We start from the raw sequence: 21,258 nt of genomic DNA on the forward strand, positions 1-21,258 counted from the left end.
GGCTTTTCTTAGTAGTTCAGTGAGAGTAGCTTTAATACAAAAAGCTATATACATTCATCGATGAAGGGTGAGACACGCTCTAGCGTATCCCCTCCCTGCTCAACCCATCAGCCAGCAGAACTGTAGCACATTTTAAGTTCACAGTTTCCACAATGCTAAAGCCAATTCAGGTGTGTGCTACCTGTTTTGCAGAAAAGTGTTTTTTTTCTCAGCTAATGCTTTCCATTACATTGATAAGCATTTGACTTCTGCATTATTCTGTCATAAATAATTTAAGTGCATTGACACCGAATTAAAAGCTGTTACTATTCACTGCGTATTACACTGATGGTCAAACAAGCCACGTAATTGTGCAAAACCTGCAAGGCCACTATACAGACATATGTACATCTAATAATTTAAGTGTTAGGAATGTATCTTTCATTTGTTTATTACCCTCACACCTTCTCCATCCGAAGCGTTAACCTTCTGCACTGAGGTCTTACTCGATGTTTGTCGGTGGTTTAATATTGCATTCCAAATTCTGCAGAGAAGACCACCGCTGTATGAAGAAGAACGGAGAACAATTAGAGACTGTTCCCTCATCTCCATTATCGTAAACAAGCAAGAAGTAAATCTAGAGCTCCCAAGGATACACCGGTTATGACAGTACACAGAAAACACTATGCTTCTTTAAGGTTATGGTTAAAAGGACTTCTTCCAGGTCAGCCAGGGGTTAACAGAATGATGATGAATGGTCTTGAATCGATGGGTAGGAAAAATAAGGTTTTCATGCCTATTTTCCATATGATGACATCATCCTTAATGGTGCAGAAGTAGCTGCCAACCTTGATAAATGCCAAAACTTAGATGGCTTGAAGCACCCTGGGAGGAGTCGTTAACAGTGCGTCAGTTAAGATGTGCAAAACTTTAACAGAAGATCAGAGATGAAATTCACAGCAGCCACCACTGAACTTTCGCTGACCTATATGAATAACCAAACTTCTAAAAGTTTGGTTTTGTTGGGTTTTCTCCAAACTACTTTAATTAATCATTTAACAATGAACTAAGAAGTACATTCTTACCGTAGCTGAAGACACCGCAAATCATCTTTAGTGATATCATTAAGGACAGCACTTAATGTATAATCTTCTTCAGCAAACTGAAAGACAGATTTATTCTGAAATTAATATTCCTTTTTTGAAACCAAACTGCTAATTATGACTACAATGACCTTTCTTTAAAAGGTTTTTGGTTTTGGGTTTGGTTTTTACCTTCTTAATGGTATCCAAGTCTGCTCCTTGTTGTTTCAGCCAGTTTGTGAGCTCAGGGTCTGCATTTTCTCTGAAAGTTGTTGTAGACCATTGGGACTCTTTAACAGAAAACAAACATACAGGTTAATACACCTCAAAACTAGGGCAAAAGTGGTGGTTTTCAGAGACCATCTTCTAGCCTTTAAACAAGGACACGATCTGTTATCTTTGTGTGCAAGTGTCAAAGCATGCAGTATCTCCTCATTCATACCTTCGGGTTTAAGTTTCAATCGAAGCAAGCGTAATTCCTGAGTTTTTTGCTCCAAAGATTGTCGTAAGAGGGTCTGATACTCTTTCTCCTTCTGAATGAGGTTTTCCAAAAGCCTGTCAGCATATGAGAGAGATCAAACACAACCGTACTGAGAGCGAGTCTGGCTGAAGACAGTATTTATCCTTTTTAATGACTACCTAAGGACAGAGACGCTTGCGAGGTACTGTCTTAAGAACATATTTTATAGCGTAGAGGTTTCATTTTGGTTGTCTGAGACTCAGCTTAGTGGTGGCACTCTAAGGCTTTCATCTTTGCAGAATTTAGTAAATAGCTTATAAATTGTGTTCCTATTGTTTTGCAGCCTCTGTGGGCAGAGCTGCTGCCCTTATACTGTAATTTACCGCTCAGCGGTGTAACGCTGATGTTTTACCAGGGACTTTCTGATCACATTTTTACATCACATCCATAAAGAAGAGTGGAACCTTCAGCTGTTAACACGCCGGCAGCAGCCTGCAAATGTACCCCGTGAGAGACAGCACAGGGGCTCTGCTGAGCTCTGCCTGTGCTAATTAGTGGGCAGCCCGTCGGGTGGGCCAGGGCAGAGCTGCTCTGGCTTTTCCTTGCACTGCCACCAGGTCAGGTGGCAGAAGGAAGGAAACCAGCACAGTTGCACAAGCCTGATGACTTAACAGTACAGATCCAACTTGACATTCTGCAATCAAAGAAATAATTACACAGAAACAGAAGTTGTACTGGAGGCCGTTGGGCTGTCATACGGTGCCACCAGCGTATTCTGAATCCATTTGTGTTCCTGGAAGGCCTGCTCTATCACCAGGGAGCCGTACCAGGTGAGCGGCCTTTATGTTACATACTTACACCTCACTGTAGACAGCAACGTCAGAGCTTTCTCAGACATTATAGAAGAATATTAGAAGACATATAGAAGACAAATTAAAGACAATAAATCCAGCCTCTTTATAAGGAGGGTTACCTCAATGTCTCTTGTTTAAGTCTGCCCAACTCCAGGCTAAGCTGCTGCTGAGCCTCCTGTGACACCACAGAACTAAGGGTGCTGACTCCTGATGTGACGGCAGGATCCTCAGCCCCGTTCTGTTCCGTGGGCTGGTAGCTGTCCTCCACTTCATCCGCGTCCTTGTCCCCACCTTCTGTTTCTGATGCTGGCTCAAAGTGAGCTCGAAGCTCTGGTAAAAGGAAACGGTGTAAGAATAAGAATGTTTTTGGACAAACCTGGCTCCAGAGGTACTACAGTTCCTTATTACTGCGGGCAGGGAGCTACAGCTGAGGAAGTGACTGTTTGCACCACGTGCTTTCTTACAGTCCTGAGCGGCGGAGCAGCAAAACCTGGTAGGAGCTGGACCACAGATTCCCTGGCATCAGTTCTAAAATGAGGGCGCTGTAATAGCTCAGCTGTAGCCTACTGGTACAGGTTAGGCAGCTGTAGAGTACAGCTGCAGAGATGACAAATACATTTGTGACTAAATTAATAATAAGGTAGTTAATGTATTAATGAGAAACCCATGAAAACTTAGATGTTGTTTTTTTAAAAAAAAAAAAAAAAAAATTGTTTTCCCCTTATGCTCTGGACCAAAGAGTTTACAAAGTCTTCCTGTTTCCCGGGTAGCATTTCTAACCCCAGTTCTCTCAGAACTTGCTACAGGTGGCCGCCCTTCCCATCAAAAAATAGCTGGCATTCTTCTACAAATGAACTCCTAAAAAATTCAGCCGATTTGGCTTGAAAGCCATAGCAACTTTGTACTGAAAGGGCTCACTGTCATTGAGTGCACTCGGAACATTCTCATAGCAGAAGGGGTGCTCACCACCTCAAGGAGTTAAAAATTACTTGCAATTTTCCAACTTTGACTTATTCCTTGACATTTCTTCGTCATTTATCCTCCTCCTCCGTGGTGGTGGTTTTCCCTACTATCCCTCTGTAGGCCAAAATCATACTCCTCCTCTTATTAACGCACTCCCTTCTCTGCATCTGTTCCACAGCTCAGTCATCACTTCTCAGAGCACGTAACCAGACCTGTGCAGCGTTACCCACCTTGGGTGTCATTAAAATGTTGCACAGTCATTTTATTTCTTACTAGAAAAGCTCCAGCTTGGGCTGAATTTAATTGGGCCCTTTTTTTTTTTTTCCTGTTTTCAGGGTCGGACCACACTGGTGGTGCAGAACCACTGGTTATCTCCTCATTATGTGCTTTTGTACTGCAAGTACAGCATTAATCCTCCAGATCAACACTCCTTGCTCTACAAGATTCTGACCCCCGTGCCTTTGATGTAGTGGCACAGGGGATGCAGTTAATGGCATGCTGACAGATTAAACATCTAAACTCTTCCATTTGCTGTAATTCTTTGATATGCCAACAGCCTTTTATTTATTTTTTTAAAAAGATTATTTTCAGCTGCTTTGATTTACCTGGAATAAGAATAGTGACTGCTGCTTGGACTGCACGGCGAATTATGTTATCCATTGCAAACATCCAGTGGGGCCTTATTAAGTGATTTCTTAATACTTTGTTCACCTATAAGTAAATAAGCAAGTTAAAGCAGCAGCAAAAAAACCATTTGATTATACCTTAGGAAAGAGAACCTTGTTTTTCAATAGTCAGCTGAAGTTTTATAAAGTAACAACTGCACAAGTTGCTAAAACCCTCCCAGCTCTGAAGGTCTCCACAGCAGATTTAACAGTTTTAGGCTACGGAGCTTTCAAACCGTACCCAGACTGTGACATTCAAGCCCCTCTACAGCACAAGGAGAAAGAGGAGTGAGGAAGAGCGAGAAGCTGCTCATCCCTGGGGCAGGCTCTGCCCAGGAAGAATCCCTCTCCCCCTGTGCCAGGCAAGGAACTCACCGCGTCCTGAAACCCAAACAGCACCAGATGAATCTGGTTGATGGACGTGCTGTCAAAGTCCAAGTCCATTTTCAACTTGGATATGGTAGAAGCCATCACCCTCTGCTCAGGAGAGCGTATGAAGTCCCTTAAAATCCCAATAATTTGCTTGATGTGGGCCACTGAAAGTTGCAGTTCTTCGGAGCTCTGGAGTAAAGATAATGAACATATATTAGGTAAATCCCAGAGTCATTAAACATCTAAGTAGTAGCATTAGCATTTTTAGGGTTACAATTTATAGCTTAGCCCATGTATATTTCACACTGATGCACAAAAATCACAGAACTTTTTTTTTCTTATAAAGTCATTTTCCACCTTTTTCTAACTAAAATTTTTTAAATAGTAATTCCTATTTTCCAAAAAATAAATTAGAGTCTACTGCTACTGTGGCTGTCACAAAGGGAAGAGGTTCCAGATAATATTGACATGTTTCGGCAATGTACTGCAGAGGGCAGCTCTCCTCCATAGAAAGAGCAGAGTGAGTTGGTAAGAGACCCAAATTTCTTAGATGCTATCCTTTCAATAAGCTGAATCTGGAGTTATATCTAATTATGCTGACATTTGATTAGGCAAAAAAAAATGTTTATATACACATTTATCGTAAGTCAGAAAAAGGACTAAGATTAGACAGTGATAGGACTCCAGTGTTCATTTTATGATTTGCACTCCATAACCCCTCCAGTTAAAGCCATCCAAGTGCCTGCAAGAACAACAAGCTGTATAATTAAAAGCTAAAGGGAGAAGTATTACAGAAATTATGGGAAAGAGTTGATTGCAGCGGTGTTGCAAAGCAGCTGGAGACTAAGGTAGGACTTGCTGTTACTAAATAATCCTTCTTTATCCTGGAAAATATTTAGAGCCCTGGTTATTTCTGACCAAGATCTCCCATATGAATTTTAGTCCTCCATCAGGCTATGAGCTAGTTTGCAGTTTAAGCTCAGAGCAGAAATGTATCCCAATTGCTTCCCTGGCCTGACTTTGCGGGCCTTTCTCTTGGACCTGCAGAGCTCTACAGGAGCCCCCGGGGTCTGGGGCAAGCCCCTCTGCACCAGGAGGCAGTCTGAGGGGAAGGAGCCATGGGGGAGAAGCAAACCCTTGTGCTGTGCTCCCCAGGAGCAGCAGGGCCCCGCCAGCCATGCCACAAGTGTCGGCACCAAGACCGATGTTTGGCCGGAGACATCACAACAGGAGTCATCACTGTCCCCTTTATGTAAATGCAGTCCTGGTGAAAAACCATAGCTTTCATAAGAATAGATCATGTCAGTGGCATATTTGAAGCAGACACTAAGTAGAAAAGTTTAAGCAATGAACTCTGTTACTGGTGTGTGGCATTGCTTGGCTACGGCTTAACCAAACACCTGATCTTTTTGCTCCTTTTTACAGTCACTAAACCTTCCCACCCAGCCCTTCCCTCTGTGGGAATCTACCTTAGGTTTTTTAAGATTCATGTACTGTGTTCTTGCCACCTAGTTTACAAATGCTTTGAATTAAAAAATGTTAATCAGTTCTCTATCCTTAAATCAAATCATACTTATTACTAACTGGTGTTGCATTTCCATGTCCTTAAAAGCCAAAACAAAACACATCATCGAAACCACTCAAACCACCACCCTCAGCCCCCAGCCCCACATCAAATGCCCCAAACTTCTCACTCAGAAAAAAACAAGAGCCCAGCAGCAGGCAAAAGGTGGTGTTTGCTATCCATTCAGCAAGCAAATGGCTCACACAGTTATGGGTCTCAGAGATTAAAGATATTCAGAAGGAATAATCCAAGCACCTTTGTTTATCAGTTTTCAAAAAAGGAATAATAGTACCTGGCTTGTCATTTTCCTCTTGACACGGGACAAAAAGAGCTGAAGTGAAATTACCTGTGCAATACAGTCCTGCAAATTGGAAGCAACTTCATTCTGTTCTTCCTTAAGGATTTTATATAGGATAGCTCGGCGCTCACTGTCCTTCCGCAGCAGAAAGAGACCAGAATCCTTATCCTCAATGGAAGGAGAGGCACTCCTGTCCTCTGAGGCCGAGCCCTCATCAGGCACGCTGCGTCAGCAACCGGGCCACAGGCACAAGAGAGACCTCAGCATTAGCAACGCGGCAGTAACCATCAGAAGCAAGAAAGGAGACTTTGGAGGGTAAAAAGTGAGTTAAACTACAGCAGCGGATTGATCAGACTGTTAAACACTAATTCTGAGACAGAAGATGGCTCAGATCCTCAGCTGGCGTAAACCCCACTGAAGCCAAAAGCAAAGGCTGATTTCATCCCGCTAGGAAGCTGGCATTAATGCCACCCAGCACTGGGTCAGTTTTGGGAATCAATGCTGAAAAACCTGGACTGAGGTAACTATTAATTTGTTCTGGCCCCATACTGTAACACACTCATTTGAAAGTACTGCTCTGTGCTCTCTGAGCAGCAGAACTATTTTTTTGCTGCCCCTTCCCCACATTTTTTCATGAGTACATGGAAGCGTCAACTCTTCTGCTAATTCCTGAATCCATATTCACTCAGTCTGTAAGACGACTGACATTTATCCACTGAGGGGTGTGAAAAGTACATAAATACGTGAAGACCTTAGGGAGAAAGAATCATTGTTCATTAATTAAATATAGACAATATTCAAATTAACTGGTAACTTGCATATGCAACCTGCTTTTTAACACACCCACTTTATCTAGTCATTACGTGAAAAAATTGCCCTCGGATAAAATATAATGTGAGCTAAATCCACATAATCTCTCCTGGGTGTCAAGCGACGAGCGAATGCTTTACCTTAGTAAATGTGCAATGGGATGCTTTGTCTGAATCTCTGAAATGGATCTCTTTGGCCTTTCGAAAAACATGTCATGCTGTACGTCAGAGTCTGGCGAAACAGAGCCGTGCTCACTGCTGCTGCTGCCAGCCTGTTCTCCGTGGATCGGCAGTGGGAGGGATGTGTTACGATTGTAATCTAGGAACAGACATTGTAAAACATGTAACAGAACTAGGCAGGAAAGGGCAACGTGCTTAAAACAGCCATGATCATCTTCAGTGATATGAAGATCTCATTTTGCAAAATGGGTGAGGGAGAAGTAGCCTTGTTGATAGAAAGCAGCAATACAACTCAAAATCCTTACACGTATAAGCAATAGAAAGTATGAATGAGCTCACTGCTGAACCCAAAGACAGCAAAGCAGCTAGATTCTCATATGAAATGCCATTTTGTTATCCTCTCTTGCGCACACACACAGATACATACACACACTCCCCCTTGGTGCAGATCTCACAAAGTGGTACAACTGGATATACAGCTGTTTAAAGAGCTTGAATCAAACCAATAGGTTACCATCAGCTGCTCCACCAGCCATATCTTTAAGCAGAGAGCACTCTGCTACCCACCCTCCTCACCTCTGCCCAACCATGTTAATGGACATATATTTGCTCCCTCTCCAACACCTCAGGCATCTGCCTTGCTCGCATGTCCCCTTGCCCTCAGTAAGGACTGTCTCAGAACCTTGGAACTAACCTGAAGGAAATTATCTTTTCCCTTTCCAATTAATCTTGAAAGTAAGAAGAAATAAAAAAACTTAACAGATACTGAGAGCTTGCTATAATCCTGATTCCCATTTTGCAGCTGTGTGACAAAAAAGGTAAGGAAGAAATTCCGTCAACTCAGAGTGCATGCATCCACGGAGCTAAAATATCACAAAAAATTTTGATGCTACAAATTATGTGGAGGTGGGGGAGAGAGGTAGAAGTTAAAAGTTGTTCAGAAAGCTCTGACATACTCCACGGTACATGACAGATGTTCAAATGGCCAAGGTTAAACAGTCAGAGAAATGAAACAATATATGTCATCTTGCGAGACCTGGTTCAAGGTGTCTCAGCAGTACAGAAATTGAAAGTTGCTGTCCCAAGAGTAAGGGCTGAGATTTGCTCTGGGCTGCCTTTATTATTGGAAGAAATAAAGAAAAAAAACAGGAAGGGAAGACGGAAGCAAAGCTGAGGAAATTGGCAGCAAGAAAAACAGTAGAGGGAGGAGAGAGAGTGAACTGCTGGAGGTGAGATTGTGACAACTGCTGGGCCAGGACCTGCCTTACGCCCCCAAACTCCCTTTAGAGGTGGCTGTGGCAGACAGCACAGCTTTCCCCAGCTCTGGCACAGCAAAGTACACACTCAGCTGCAAGCCATGTTGTCTTTCCCTCCCCTTACCCAACAGACAGTTTTCACAGCATTTGCCCACTCTGCTCATGTCCACAGCCACCGCTGAGCTTGCTTCTTGCTGCAGCCCAGTGCTTAACCCTGCATCACCAGATCCTCAGCCCATCTGAAGCAGCTCCATAAGCTCATCAATGAGCAGAAGAGAAGAAAGGAGGAAGGCAGGAGGAGGGGATACAGAAGACAGCTGCTCTTCCCCTGGGATTTGACAAAAAGGCTGTTGCTCCCAGGGCAGCGAACAAGGCAAGCTCTAATACATAATGCCATTTCCAATACCACACAATTTTTCCAGGAAAATATCCTCAGGCAAGAGCTGAAAAGGCCACAGGAGAGAATTATTGCAGTGGGGGAGAAGGCTAGAGCCTGCCAATAGCTCCTGCCTGCCACCACCTTGGCTGAGCAGTGTGAACTGTCCCCTTACCCCAGTGTAACTGCAGCAATTGCAGTTCTCAATGCCTCTCAGGTCAGGAGATGATGCCCATTTCCTTGCTGAAACCAATTCAGCTAGATGTTATAAATTCTTTGCTAGTTTTTCCATTTAGAATTCTATTCTTTCAAATGTTCCCTGCTGAGGGGGAAAAAGCTCAAAAAGGGAAGCAATTCAATTTGCACTGGCAGTGCGTGCATGTGTGTGTGCAGACAGAGGAAAGAAGCAGCAAGACCAACAGCTGCCTGTTTTTAAAATGGACAGTTCCTTGAAACACTAATTATTTATTTGGCAGGTCTATATTAAGATTTGTTATCACTGAGAAAGTGGCTGATACATTGAAGGGGGGACTGCTAAAACAACTGCTTCAGCATCTTTGTGCCAAATTTCCAAGTTACACAGCAAGTTTGAAAATGCTGATCCTCATAGACCCAAACACCTAGTAGGCCCATGGTTTCAGGTGCCAAGCACCTACTCTATAAAACTCAGATCTCTGAAGCGTATGTAACTGTAAATCTGAAATGCAGAATTGCTTTGGAAAGTCTTCACCAAATGTCATTTTTCTAATTTTAATTTGCTATAAATGAGGCATTTATTTTTGAGCAAAAATGGGGTTGGGAGGTTTCAGCAAGCAAAACACAAAATAAGCAAGTGACCATATTTTTGTGGCAATTGTAAAATTTAAATATGCCTAATTACAAATCACAGGCACTTTCAACAATTGAGCTCCTGCTGCTTTCCTGGCACAAGGAATGTCCTTAGTAAAAGAGTGCTTAATGATTCTGATCTTTTATATAACACTTAATGATGATGTTGACTGGGATTTGGCTGATAATTCCTTACCTGAAGGCTTGAATGCAATTCTGTTTTTCTTGCCCTTGTTTACTTGTTTCAGGAATGAGTCTCTGAGCAAATCAGACGCTGTAACACGTTTACTAGGATCAGGTTCAAAACAGAGCAAAATAAAGGCCCGTGTTTCAGCAGACAGTGATTCTGGAATTTCAGGATGAATCTTAAACATCCCAACCTGCAAGTAAAACACAGACACCAACGATTTTTACTAAACAAACTAATTTTACTAAAAAACTGCAAGGAAACAATGTGCTAAAGCTTTCTTAGTACGATTTTGCACACCCTTGCAGACTCTGGTGGAAAAAAGCAATCCAGGCACCCACACAGAGCAGTGAAGAGACAAGGCTCTGATCCTGTTTTACTTCATTGTAAACATGGCACGAATGTCCACGTGGTATTACACAAATGTCAAGTTAGTGATGTATCTAACCATCTACTTCCAGGCAGTCTGGGATCTGGACATTACCCACACCGAGTGCCTCAAATGCTGCTGCTTCTACCAGCATTGACAACTGCAATTCCTCCAGCTATTGCATAGGCTTCCCATCACCCCTGCCCAGTACCGGATCTCTCCGTTGCTGACTCCTCCAGCACATTCGTGTCCAGGAACAGGAATAACTTCCTCCTCTAGCACCGACTGCCTGGGGCCTGCACCTGTTCTGCTCCCACCTCTGCCAAATTTTCTTGTACAAATGCTCGCAGTGACCTTGCCAGACCTTCTCACCGCCCCCGGCAGCACTCAGGCCAGATGTCTTCCCCAGCCTTTCAGTGTTAGTTAACTGAAAAATCACATAATGTCCAAAGGTTTAACAAGACATTACTCTTTAAGTAATGAAAAATGTGCTTCTACAGGTTGCTCCCTAGTGATTTTTCCAACTCCTTCACTGTCTTCATATTCTCTAATGCCAGTTTTGGTGTAGATGTTTTGAAATGAGAGCTGTGTAACACATGTGCACTGTATGGCGTGTATCTGGCAAGATTATGGCTTGTAGTGTCAGCATCGTTACATAAAACAGGCTCTGGAGAACAAGCAGAAAGACAGTGGCCACAAGGGAGATAGTACCCCAGCAGTTAAACAAGTGCCAGCTGCTTGCTAAAATGAAGAGTTGTTTAAATAATCTCATTATACAGCTGCATTAACACACTGTGGCACCATTAGGCACTCACAATAGTGGTTGAGCTTTAATGCAAGCTGAAGCAAAAAATGCTGAGCAGTCATGCTTCTGTTCCAATGACAGGGCAGAATTAAAATGCTAATAATGCATTAAGCCCTTCCAAACCACGACTCTAAGCACATTCAAAACTCAGTATTTCTGCATGAAACATTTTTAATATATGCAAGTTGCTAACGTCTACAATTAAATTTATGTATTTAATAAATAATTAAATAAATAAATAAATTGATGTTACGTCCTTTTGTCAGAATAGAACATCTATACATTCACCTTGTCTGATGGAGCATCTTTATCTGATCTGTAAAATCCCATGCATATTTTGGACGGTGCTTTATAAATGGGGTGTACAGTTTCACTGCTTTAGAACATCAGCCTGGCAAGATTTTTGCTTTGGAGCACAGAGAGAAGACAGCCACCTGCTTGCTGTGCTCTGACAACTCTTCATGACACATCTGTCTCTGTGGTCAGCTCACTCCTCCTTGTGCACTCTGGAGACAGGCTCACACACTCAGCTTCAGTGGGGGCAGTGTCACAAGCTGCTATTATAACCTTACACACTAAACAAAACAAGGAAATTTGAATGCATGTCTCTGATTTTTATCTCTGTGGCTCAAGGACAGTAAGTTTTGTCACAAGCATTCTGAAACTCTGTCGCAACACTAGTTTATCGCCATTTAATGTCATTTGTTTGCACTCCTTTCACCAGATGCACGTCTACTGTGCTCATAGGTAAAATACTAGATAATGTCCACTCAGCCAGGATTTATTTCCAGTTCTGTTTCCTCTAGCCCCCTTTTCTCTATTTTGTCCAACTATTTGGTTATTTGCAACCTCTCTACTGACTGCACATCCTGACTCAGACCTTCCCTCTCCTCACCTGCACTATGCACAACAGAGTGTGCACGTATGGAGGTGGAGACCTCTGAAGTTCAATATCCCAAGTTTTCCAGGCTTCTGTTCTTTTTGTGTGCCTGTCCTATTGGCCTGCTTCATTCCTGGCTTCAAACTTAGCTTCTAGCTTGCTTGCTTTTATTACACAGCAAAAAGAAACCACAGTTTGCAATTTATGGTGCCCAGTAAGAAGCAGCGTCAAGCAGGTCCCAGCAGAGCCAAGAAACAGAAAACAAAAATAAATGCTTGACTGTAGCACATTAACACGGTCTGCAATAACAATGCTAAACACTCTGCCATATCCTTTGAAGAAAGAAGGGCAATAAATGAATTTTTAAAAATGCCAATTCTGAGACTTCAGAACACAGCTCTATGGCCATGGGCAAGATACACGGACGTGCACAGTCCTGCCAGAGCTCACCTCGGGAGCCTCCACAGAGCTCATCGAGCACCCAGAACTGAACTACTGCTTCCTGACAGTTCAATAAACTGTGCTAAAAAAAAAGACATGTAATTCACTGAACAGTTCAACTACGTGCCAGATACATAAGATGAAAAGGCATCTACCGACAGAACTGTATCTGACATTTACAACGATGCAGAGAAAAGTCTCTTCTCATGGCTCCCTCAGGAAAGCTTTAGTGAACCAAAACATGTTCACCCACGCAGGTTCTTTTGATGTAGTGTCACAAGTTGACAGCACCAAGGTGACATATTATACTGTTGAAATAACTACATCAAAATACATAACCATCCCTTTCTTTGCCTTTTAGCTGTGGTGTATGGGACAACTCGCAGGCCTAGCACGACACATCACGTTACATATCATGCTGAATTGCAGCCCAGCTTACTACACTTATTGATAAAGATCTGATTTTGCTACCATAGTTCCAGTAATAATTATACTAATGCTCACACATTTCAACAACATACACAAAAGAATTAACAATATTTATAATTTAAAGGAGTTTGATGGGTTATGTATCTGATATTTTCTCCACTATAAAAAAAGAGGACTCTGAAGCATAGGTGAAAACTTCAGTACTTTACTAATGGTCTACTACAAGCCAGTGGAAGAACCAAAAATTTTCAGTCTGCATATTTGACACATTATCACATCATAGCTTTTACACTACTGTTATTTTTTGAGTTAGAACAAGTAACTTTTTCTAAATACATTTATTATCAAAACTATCCTAAGCATTCTCTTTTCAAGTGTTAATTTGTGCATTTGAAATCAGATACACTAAGAAAAACAAAGTACTAGAGGCAACAATTTACTGAGGAGGTAGCTTTGATCCAAAAGGATTTTGATTGTAAAATACAGAGTATTTTACTCCTTCAGTACATACCAGAAATCCTGGGAAGTTAGACCCCTGCCCCCTTCCACCATAGCTTCCCACCATGCTGCAGAGACCAGGCCTTTGAAAGACAAGGCAAACAGATCCTCAGGGGGAGGAGGCTCATAAAAAAAAGACTTAAAGGAGCAGAAATAACTTGGCTGTCGTCACTGGAGAGACTGGTTGCTCAGAAGGAAATCATAAACCAAGAGCAGGAGATGACAGAAGTAAGAGGGTAGAGAATATTAGTTTTCGTAAGTCTTCACTCATTTTTCAGGATGTTGCTCTGAGTCATGACCTATTTCCAGCACAAAAATAAATTATTACCCCCTAGAGCAATACAGCTTAGAGCAGAGAAGGATCATTCAGTGAGAATTAAGAACACAGGTCAGACTGTGGGTTTGTGTAAAACAACCCATATAACAAAAGGTTACTGCCAATTAAATTAATATGAAAAAATTAAGTTAGTATTTGAAAATTCATAAACTCTATAGAAAAAAAGCTGCTTACTTTAAACATTGCTGCTTGAGGCTCCCCTAGTTCATGAAATGGAGGTTTTCCTGTTGCCATTTCAATAATGGTACAACCCAGTGACCAGATATCAGCTGGTGCACCATATCCTCGTGGTCCTTTATCAATGATTTCTGGAGCCATGTACTGCAAGGTTCCTAGTCAGGACAAGAAGAATAGTCAAGTGTTATAGTCTTCATTCTTATTAAAGAGAATTAACACATCACTAAGCAACCCACAAGTTGCCAAATGCAACCTGTATATCTGATTTCCCGCATCAGCACTGAAAACTAGAGAGAAACTTATGTTTTAACATCTTTTCTATAAATGATCTTCTCCACCCAATACAAGGCTCCAAACTGCTGAATGTATATTCACCACATAATCCAAATGGCTTCCTCAGAATGTAAAGTTATATCAAACAATTTTTGCCGACACTAAATTATAAAGATTATGCATGTAACAGGTGATGAAAATCTGCAGTGACAGACAGTCATGAGCATAATGTTTTATCTGTTTACACCTATAATGAGAAGATCAATGATAGAGAATTTCAAAAAGAAGCTATTTTTTAAATATCGGATAGTAATGACTTTTTAAAAAAAATTACCAATTTTACACAAAAACAATCAAGGTGAACTGCACAACTAAAACAAATACAGGAACCCATCATACACTGCAATTCCAGGAAGTCTTTTGGATGTGCTTGGGATTTCTTACAAAAAAAAAAAAGGAAATACATCTATTGAAATTTCTAAAACTATAAATGTTGGCAAAATAAGATCCTGTCTAATGTCTAAGACTATGGTTAGCTCTTAACAGATGAATCTGAAGTTTGCCTGTAGACAGTCTAACTGTAATACCAGTTACAATATGGATAAACAAAAAGAACAGTAGAAACAAAATAAAAGATGGTTAAGTTGAAATCACTGATATTCAATCATATACTAACACAGCTAACAAGAGGTCTTTACAGGAAGACACCAACAAAGAAACCTACAGATGTTCTAAGTGTTCCAAACACTACAGTACTTTCTCCACATGAATTCCTACCAGCTCTGTTATGACATCTTTAAATTATTTTCTTCTTAAGAATACAATAAAATTGCACTGTGGTAAAGCTGTGAACTATTAAGTAAAGGATATCTTGTGAAGATAACATGGATTGGATATTACTATGTCCATTAAGTGTGACTGCTGTAGAACAAATGTTCCAGCAACAGTTTTGCCCTCAGGCTGTCTGTGTGTTTAAACCACTAGAATTCTGGTTCTTCAGTCATGTGATTGTATTACCTAATGTCTAAAATCCACAGAGTTTATGTCCTGAGTTAAGGAACGAAACAAATTGCAAGAGACAATTTAAGACCCTCTGGACTACAGCTACCTGTTTACTGATTTTAAAGCCAAAATGAGAACTTAAGTAAATTATTTATTTTTACAGTAAATTACATACCTGCAGCGCAAACAGGGCTGCAAACATGCAAGAGAACAAAGAAGAAGGGCACAAGGAAAGATTTACCTCCTGGGGAGGTGACTTTTCTTTAGATACTTCTCCATATATCATCTTTAATAGTAACCAGTTGCTAAAAAGCCACCAAGGCTGTGAAGCACAGGAAAAGTCAGAATGATCTTCCTCTAGTATCTACTCCAATCACAGTAGCAATCAGCCTTAACAGTGGCTTTCTGGGCCAAAATTTAATTTTGGACTATGACTTTTAATAGCCATGTTTTCATGGCAAATCCAAAGAGCCTCTTGGCTCTAACTCTAAATCTATCATCAAAACCCTTATAAATGCTGATAAGTAGTCTTACCTGTAAATGTTTCGGTGCATGGATTGATTCCTGCTAGCCGTTTGGAAGTACCAAAATCAGATATCTTTACCACACCACTATAGGTGTTCACCAAAACATTATCCCCCTGTGATTTGGATGAGAGAGAGAGAGAGAGGGGGAGCGGGGAGGGGAGATAAGATGAATACAGATTCCAAATCCCCATCTCAATACTCCTTCAAGTTTGTGGTTATCTTTATAATATACCTTTCTACAAAGGAATTTTCCAGGAGCACCAGAGAGAAGGGTTTGTTTTATTCTTTCCTTTTGTTGTAAGCTTCCATAAAATCCTATTAAAAATTCTACTTCAGGTTAGAGTGAAACTAACTGACGCAAATAAGACAAAAAGTAAATCACACAAGAGAGACTAAAGGAAAACTTACCTTTATATCCCTGTGTACAATCTGGTTTTCATGGAGATACTTAAGACCTTCCAGAATCTGCTTGGTGTAAAATTTAATTGTAGGTTCTTTCATTGGGCCCCACTTAGATCTTAGAAGAGCTGAGAGGCTGCCTACAAGAGTTAAAAAATATCATGACCACAAAACGTCCAAATTAGCATGCAACATTTAAGTCTGGATTAAGCCTTTGTTCAATATCCTGATACAAGAGAAATGCAGTACTTACAATGAAGCCAAATTCTTCCTAGACCCCTCCAAAGCAAATAATTTGCTGCTGCTCTTGATCAGTTATTTCTTTCTTGCCAGCCCAGCCTCCACCTCCATGACAGGAATAAATAACATAATAGAAGCTATTTATTCCTGAGGGGCTGGATGCATCTCCCTCACCTTCAGTCTAACAACTGTTGAGACTACAACTAGCAACCATTTAGTCCTTAATGAAATGAAGATGAAAGGTAACACTGTATTATGTTATACACTATACTTCATGAACCACATCATGCATGGGCAAAGAGAAGGCAAGGAGGGGAGAAACAAAAAGGAAAGAGTCTTTTCCTTGCAAATATGGGATTAACTTCTGGAAATATTCAGAGGCAAGGAAAGAAAGCTCCTAAAAGAAAATCAAGTAATGGATGTTTAGATGGATGTTCCCCTACTCATAATAAATGTAATTTTTTTTTTTAAATAACACAAATATTTTAAGTATGAAGCAAAATAAAGACAGTTTTGCTTCTTCTGCTCATAACAGATTAAGTGCAGTATATCTACTTAATGCCAGACAAATTCAACTACAGGGATTTTCAGTCCACACCAACAGCTTTCTAAAGCGAAGTTTCCTCAAAGAATCTTGCAACATCTGACCAATTGGTTCCTTTTTAAGACTGGCTGCAGATTTTAAAATATCTGAATTGGTTCAGTAATATCTTGACATTAGCAACTAATCACAGCACACTCCGCTGCGCATATATGAACAGGAAAATAAAGGCATGTAAACAACACCAGTCGATATTTTTAACAACTGCAGGAAAACTGGTGGAAAAGTTGGCATAAACTTATCACATCTGCATGCATCATATATGTCAGAGCATCTCAGCTTTCAGGTGCAAAGGTCATGGGAACTGAAAAAATAAAGAACTTTCCTATGCCCCTGATGTATTTAGTTACACTTTGAATGTCTGTGTCTGGATCTTTCTTAGAAAACCTGAACTTTTTTCCCTGGCTTTCTTATTTCTGTTTTTATTTTGCAAATTATATTCATACAAGAATTTAACACTCATTCTGACACATACTTGACACTGAAGACGAATAGCAAAAGGGAGATGGAAATACAACCTAGAGAGGATACAGAGGGAATTCACATCTTAAAATGTAGAAAAGGGTAGAGGAGCAAAACTGAAAGTTATGAGCAAGGGAAGCATATAACTTTTATCTCCAGTCTACCTAGGAAATAGCAGTGCTTTGTATGTAGCAATTACAAAATAATACTTAATTGCTCAGTCAGTGTAACAGCTCAACAGAAATCTACCCTAAAAGCTCCAGCCATCATTCAGATGCTCAGGCTAAATGGACTATATAGCTCTAACTCCGCTGTTTTATAACATGTGATTATTTGACACAAAATACTTTTAATGACTTTTCTCTAGGTTTGCAATTATTATAGAAAGGGAAGAGGGTACTAGGACCTGTAGACTTCTAATGTATTCTTTATATGAGAAGAATGCCACCTGTAGTTGATGTCTCAATAGAAATGCTATATACAGCACGCAAACATACTAAGTGCACATCTATTGAATTTCACTAAGTTTAGAGTCCCAATTGCTTTTATTTCTTTTGAGAGACTAAGCTCAGAATGATACAAACCTCCTGGCACCTGCTCCATAAAAATCTTAATGTATCCATCTTCTGAAACAGATCCAAGATATTGGACAATGTTCCGATGCTTTAAATATTTATGCAGTGCTATCTCTTCATGAAGAGGTTGAGAATACCTATTTAAAAAATAAAATGAAAAAAAAAAAATCAAGGAGCATCTCATTCTCCAGGTAAAGGTTAAATGCTAGTTTGCAATCAAAATAGATTTTAGGGATAATGATCGTATTTTCAGCAATCATCTTGTCCATGACCTTCAAAATGCAGCGCGAGTGGCTGCCTATTCAGAAAAAGTAGAGAGGTAGATCTCAGAAGAACCCTCAAGGACAAACATGCCCTCAAAAAATTTATATGTGGCTTTCTTCTGTATCATTACATAGTACTGTCTTTGCCTCCGAAATTTCTTTTATGCTTTTCTCTCTCCCTAAAAAGAATATAAATGAGATACAACTTCAACTTAAAATCTTATTCTAGAATTTATTATATATATTATCAAACTGTATTATTTATTATACATATCATACCTTTTCCAAATAATAAAAAGTCCTTATTCTCAAAAAGATACTGTTGTATACTAGGAGGAAATAATAATTGAATTTTAGTATACTGGGATTTTATAAACTAACCACATAGAAATACATGCTAAGAGGAGCAAAGTTTTCAGCAAACTGCAGCTTCATCAGCAATGTATATGTAACAATAAACTAGGTCTCACCTGCTGTCTCTCTCTGGTATTTCTTTGATGGCAATTCGGACCTGATTGCTAAGGTCTCTTCCAGCATAAACTATTCCATAAGTACCTTTCCCTAGAACTACTCTATCACCTTTCTCATCGTAATCATATTCATACTGCAAAGAGAAAAGATAAACAAAGCAAAACATAAATTGTTATCACTAACATTTGACATTACAGAGAGCTTTAACAACAGTTATGTATTATACTGAGTTAGTACAGCACAGGTGCTGCAGTACAGCTGTAGCACAGTAGGTTACCCACCAGCCTGATGTATTATACAATCTGTAAAATTTCCATGTAACTTGCTTTACAAATCAATCTTCCCTAACCAGCTTCAAAACGTGTTCACTCAAACAAGGAACACAGCATTAAACCAAATCAATGAAACAGTGCTGTCAAAAGAACACATGGAGGTATCATCTCTAAGAATTGCTGAGGGAGCCTTCAGAATATGTAAATGCATGGAACGTAGCATATAATTTTGAAACCAATGCTTAATAAATAGATAAAAGTGACATTCTAATTACAGTGGATGGACAGTGTTTTAAGACCCTAAACTCTCATTTGAGCTTAGCCACAGGAAAATTCATTTCTGACATATTCCCCTCATTATGAGCTTTTCCAGAAGGTAAAAAAAAAATGCTCATCTTCACCAAGGATGATTAAATATATGAAGTGGTGGTTTCCACTGCTGCTGAAACACACTGTGTCATATTTCTAGCTGAAGAAGTTGCTGATTGTTCACTGACTTCAGTAAAGCTACACTAATTTACATCACCTCATAGACTTGTCCTATATGTTGATCTTATCACAGAGCAATCCTACTATAAATGTCACTGAAAGCCTATTGATGAGTGACGCTTATCACACTTAGGTGTGATAAATTTCTTATCAAAGTAGGGTTAAGCAGCACACCCCTGATTCAAATCAGGTAACTCATAAAGGATACTGAAAATACACTTTTGCAAAGAGTTAAGGAATTGGATGGTTTCATAGCCTCGGATATTATCCGGAGTACACAAACCTCCTGTAGTATCTTCCCAAATCCAAGAGGACATCTTGTATGGGAGAACTGCAGAGTATTCTCTGTGGCTTCATGAATTCTCTATTAAAAAAAACCCAAACCTTTTTACAGTGGCTATAACTATTGACCTTTCTGTCAATGCCTACTTTTTCTGCTTCATCCAATAAGACTTTCTCATACAGAATGCAGCCTTGAGATCTGTTTCTTTGAAGTGTCTTCCCAGATCATATTGCAGCTCCAGTGCAGCAATGCCCATGTGTCACTGACATCCTTCCCAGCCCCCCTTCTCCTCAGCAAAGATGGCAAGTTTCATGCTGCTGTATGGAAGGTGCCAAAGAAAAACCGTCTGTCGTTTATCCTAACAGCATATTCTGCTCCGTGGAACTAAACTTGAGTTAGCACAGCTTTAGTACAGTTTCATTTTCCACGTTTCAGCACTTCACAGTTCATAACATAATCTTGTTATATGATAGGCATAACTGACCCAAAACGCCATATGTAAAACTTGTCAGGTTCTCTGGTAGGAGCACATCCAGCTTTCACAGCTATCATATGACATAAAACTGTGCAGAAAAAAGACAGCAGTCACATTGCAGAATTTAAGATTGACAGCAACCCTATCTGCAACAGACTGGTCCTAAGCCAACTCTAGAATTACTGTGGAGAAACCCAAGTCCTCTAGTCTGGGTCCTATGATACATGAAAATAATTGAGATTTATAGTTCAGTGCTAGTTAGTAGACAGCTTAATAGACTTGTATATACTTGATGAAACTTCACATTTGCCCCCTCTCTTTCTAACAGCTGTAAAGATTGAATAAATCACTGCTGGTTGCCAAAGGTCTGAATATGTGATCCACTGGATGTGCAATTCAACCAGTAGGTATGAGTAAACAAGTGTTCATAGCTGACCTTCTGTATGAACGTGGTAGGGCAGGGTCTGATCTGTAGGATATCCTATTTGGGGTACAGCAGGTACTCTTAAAGTAATAGGAACTTCTTCAATATCAATATCCAGAAGCGAATATCCAAAGGTAGAATGGACTGCCACACTCACTATCCTTCCAAATCCTTGTTAGCTGTAGAACCAAACTGTAGCTGCTTTCAAATACTACCACAGTTCAAAACATACAACCCCTTGGGACAACATTCTCACAAGAATTCTGACTGAAATCTGATTTTCTTCCAAACTACACTCAAGGTTATTTCTTCCCCTTCCCCAAATATAATCAGTTGTTTTATTAATGGTAAGGACTTCTGCTTTCTTTGTGCTCGTCAAGCCCATCAAGACCATACGAAGCTGCATTTTCCATGCTGTCTCTTCTTAAATGTAAGATCTCAGGCTGCAGAAAGACATTAAGTGTCTTAGCTCATTTATAAACTAAAAAAAGTAATCCTTCCCTTCTGTGTCTTGATTTCTGTTTTAATGTCCTGACCTAAGACAGTGAGTACAAGGTGATAATTGTGAAAACATCAAGATATGTAGAATGATGTATCTTAAAATTAATTTCTGTAGTAATTTCTCCCTATGTCATTGATTCATGCAGGACTTTTCTCGTGGTGCATTCTCAAGTGCTTTTTCCAGTTCAGTT

At 40.1% G+C, this 21,258-nt stretch overlaps 1 protein-coding gene across 2 annotated transcripts in view; it reads right to left on the minus strand.

The window, feature by feature from the left end:
- Window positions 1–3: 3 nt before the first annotated feature.
- The window catches only part of MAP3K15 (mitogen-activated protein kinase kinase kinase 15), an 88,007-nt gene continuing 66,752 nt past the window's right edge, over window positions 4–21,258 (minus strand). For both annotated transcript variants that reach the window (XM_014960295.1, XM_014960296.1), the window contains 15 exons: window positions 18,623–18,756; window positions 17,899–18,026; window positions 16,021–16,151; window positions 15,620–15,725; window positions 13,808–13,965; window positions 9,883–10,066; window positions 7,188–7,365; window positions 6,286–6,460; window positions 4,379–4,564; window positions 3,944–4,049; window positions 2,495–2,705; window positions 1,504–1,616; window positions 1,254–1,351; window positions 1,065–1,141; window positions 4–541 (listed from right to left, as the gene is read on the minus strand). In XM_014960295.1, coding sequence (XP_014815781.1) covers window positions 421–541; window positions 1,065–1,141; window positions 1,254–1,351; window positions 1,504–1,616; window positions 2,495–2,705; window positions 3,944–4,049; window positions 4,379–4,564; window positions 6,286–6,460; window positions 7,188–7,365; window positions 9,883–10,066; window positions 13,808–13,965; window positions 15,620–15,725; window positions 16,021–16,151; window positions 17,899–18,026; window positions 18,623–18,756 — 2,106 coding nt within the window. In that variant the 3' untranslated portion in view covers window positions 4–420. The remainder of the gene's footprint in view (window positions 542–1,064; window positions 1,142–1,253; window positions 1,352–1,503; window positions 1,617–2,494; window positions 2,706–3,943; window positions 4,050–4,378; window positions 4,565–6,285; window positions 6,461–7,187; window positions 7,366–9,882; window positions 10,067–13,807; window positions 13,966–15,619; window positions 15,726–16,020; window positions 16,152–17,898; window positions 18,027–18,622; window positions 18,757–21,258) is intronic.

This window comes from Calidris pugnax, unplaced genomic scaffold (assembly GCF_001431845.1).
Source record: "Calidris pugnax isolate Ruff unplaced genomic scaffold, ASM143184v1 scaffold188, whole genome shotgun sequence".
In the NCBI taxonomy this organism is placed as follows: Eukaryota; Metazoa; Chordata; class Aves; order Charadriiformes; family Scolopacidae; genus Calidris; species Calidris pugnax.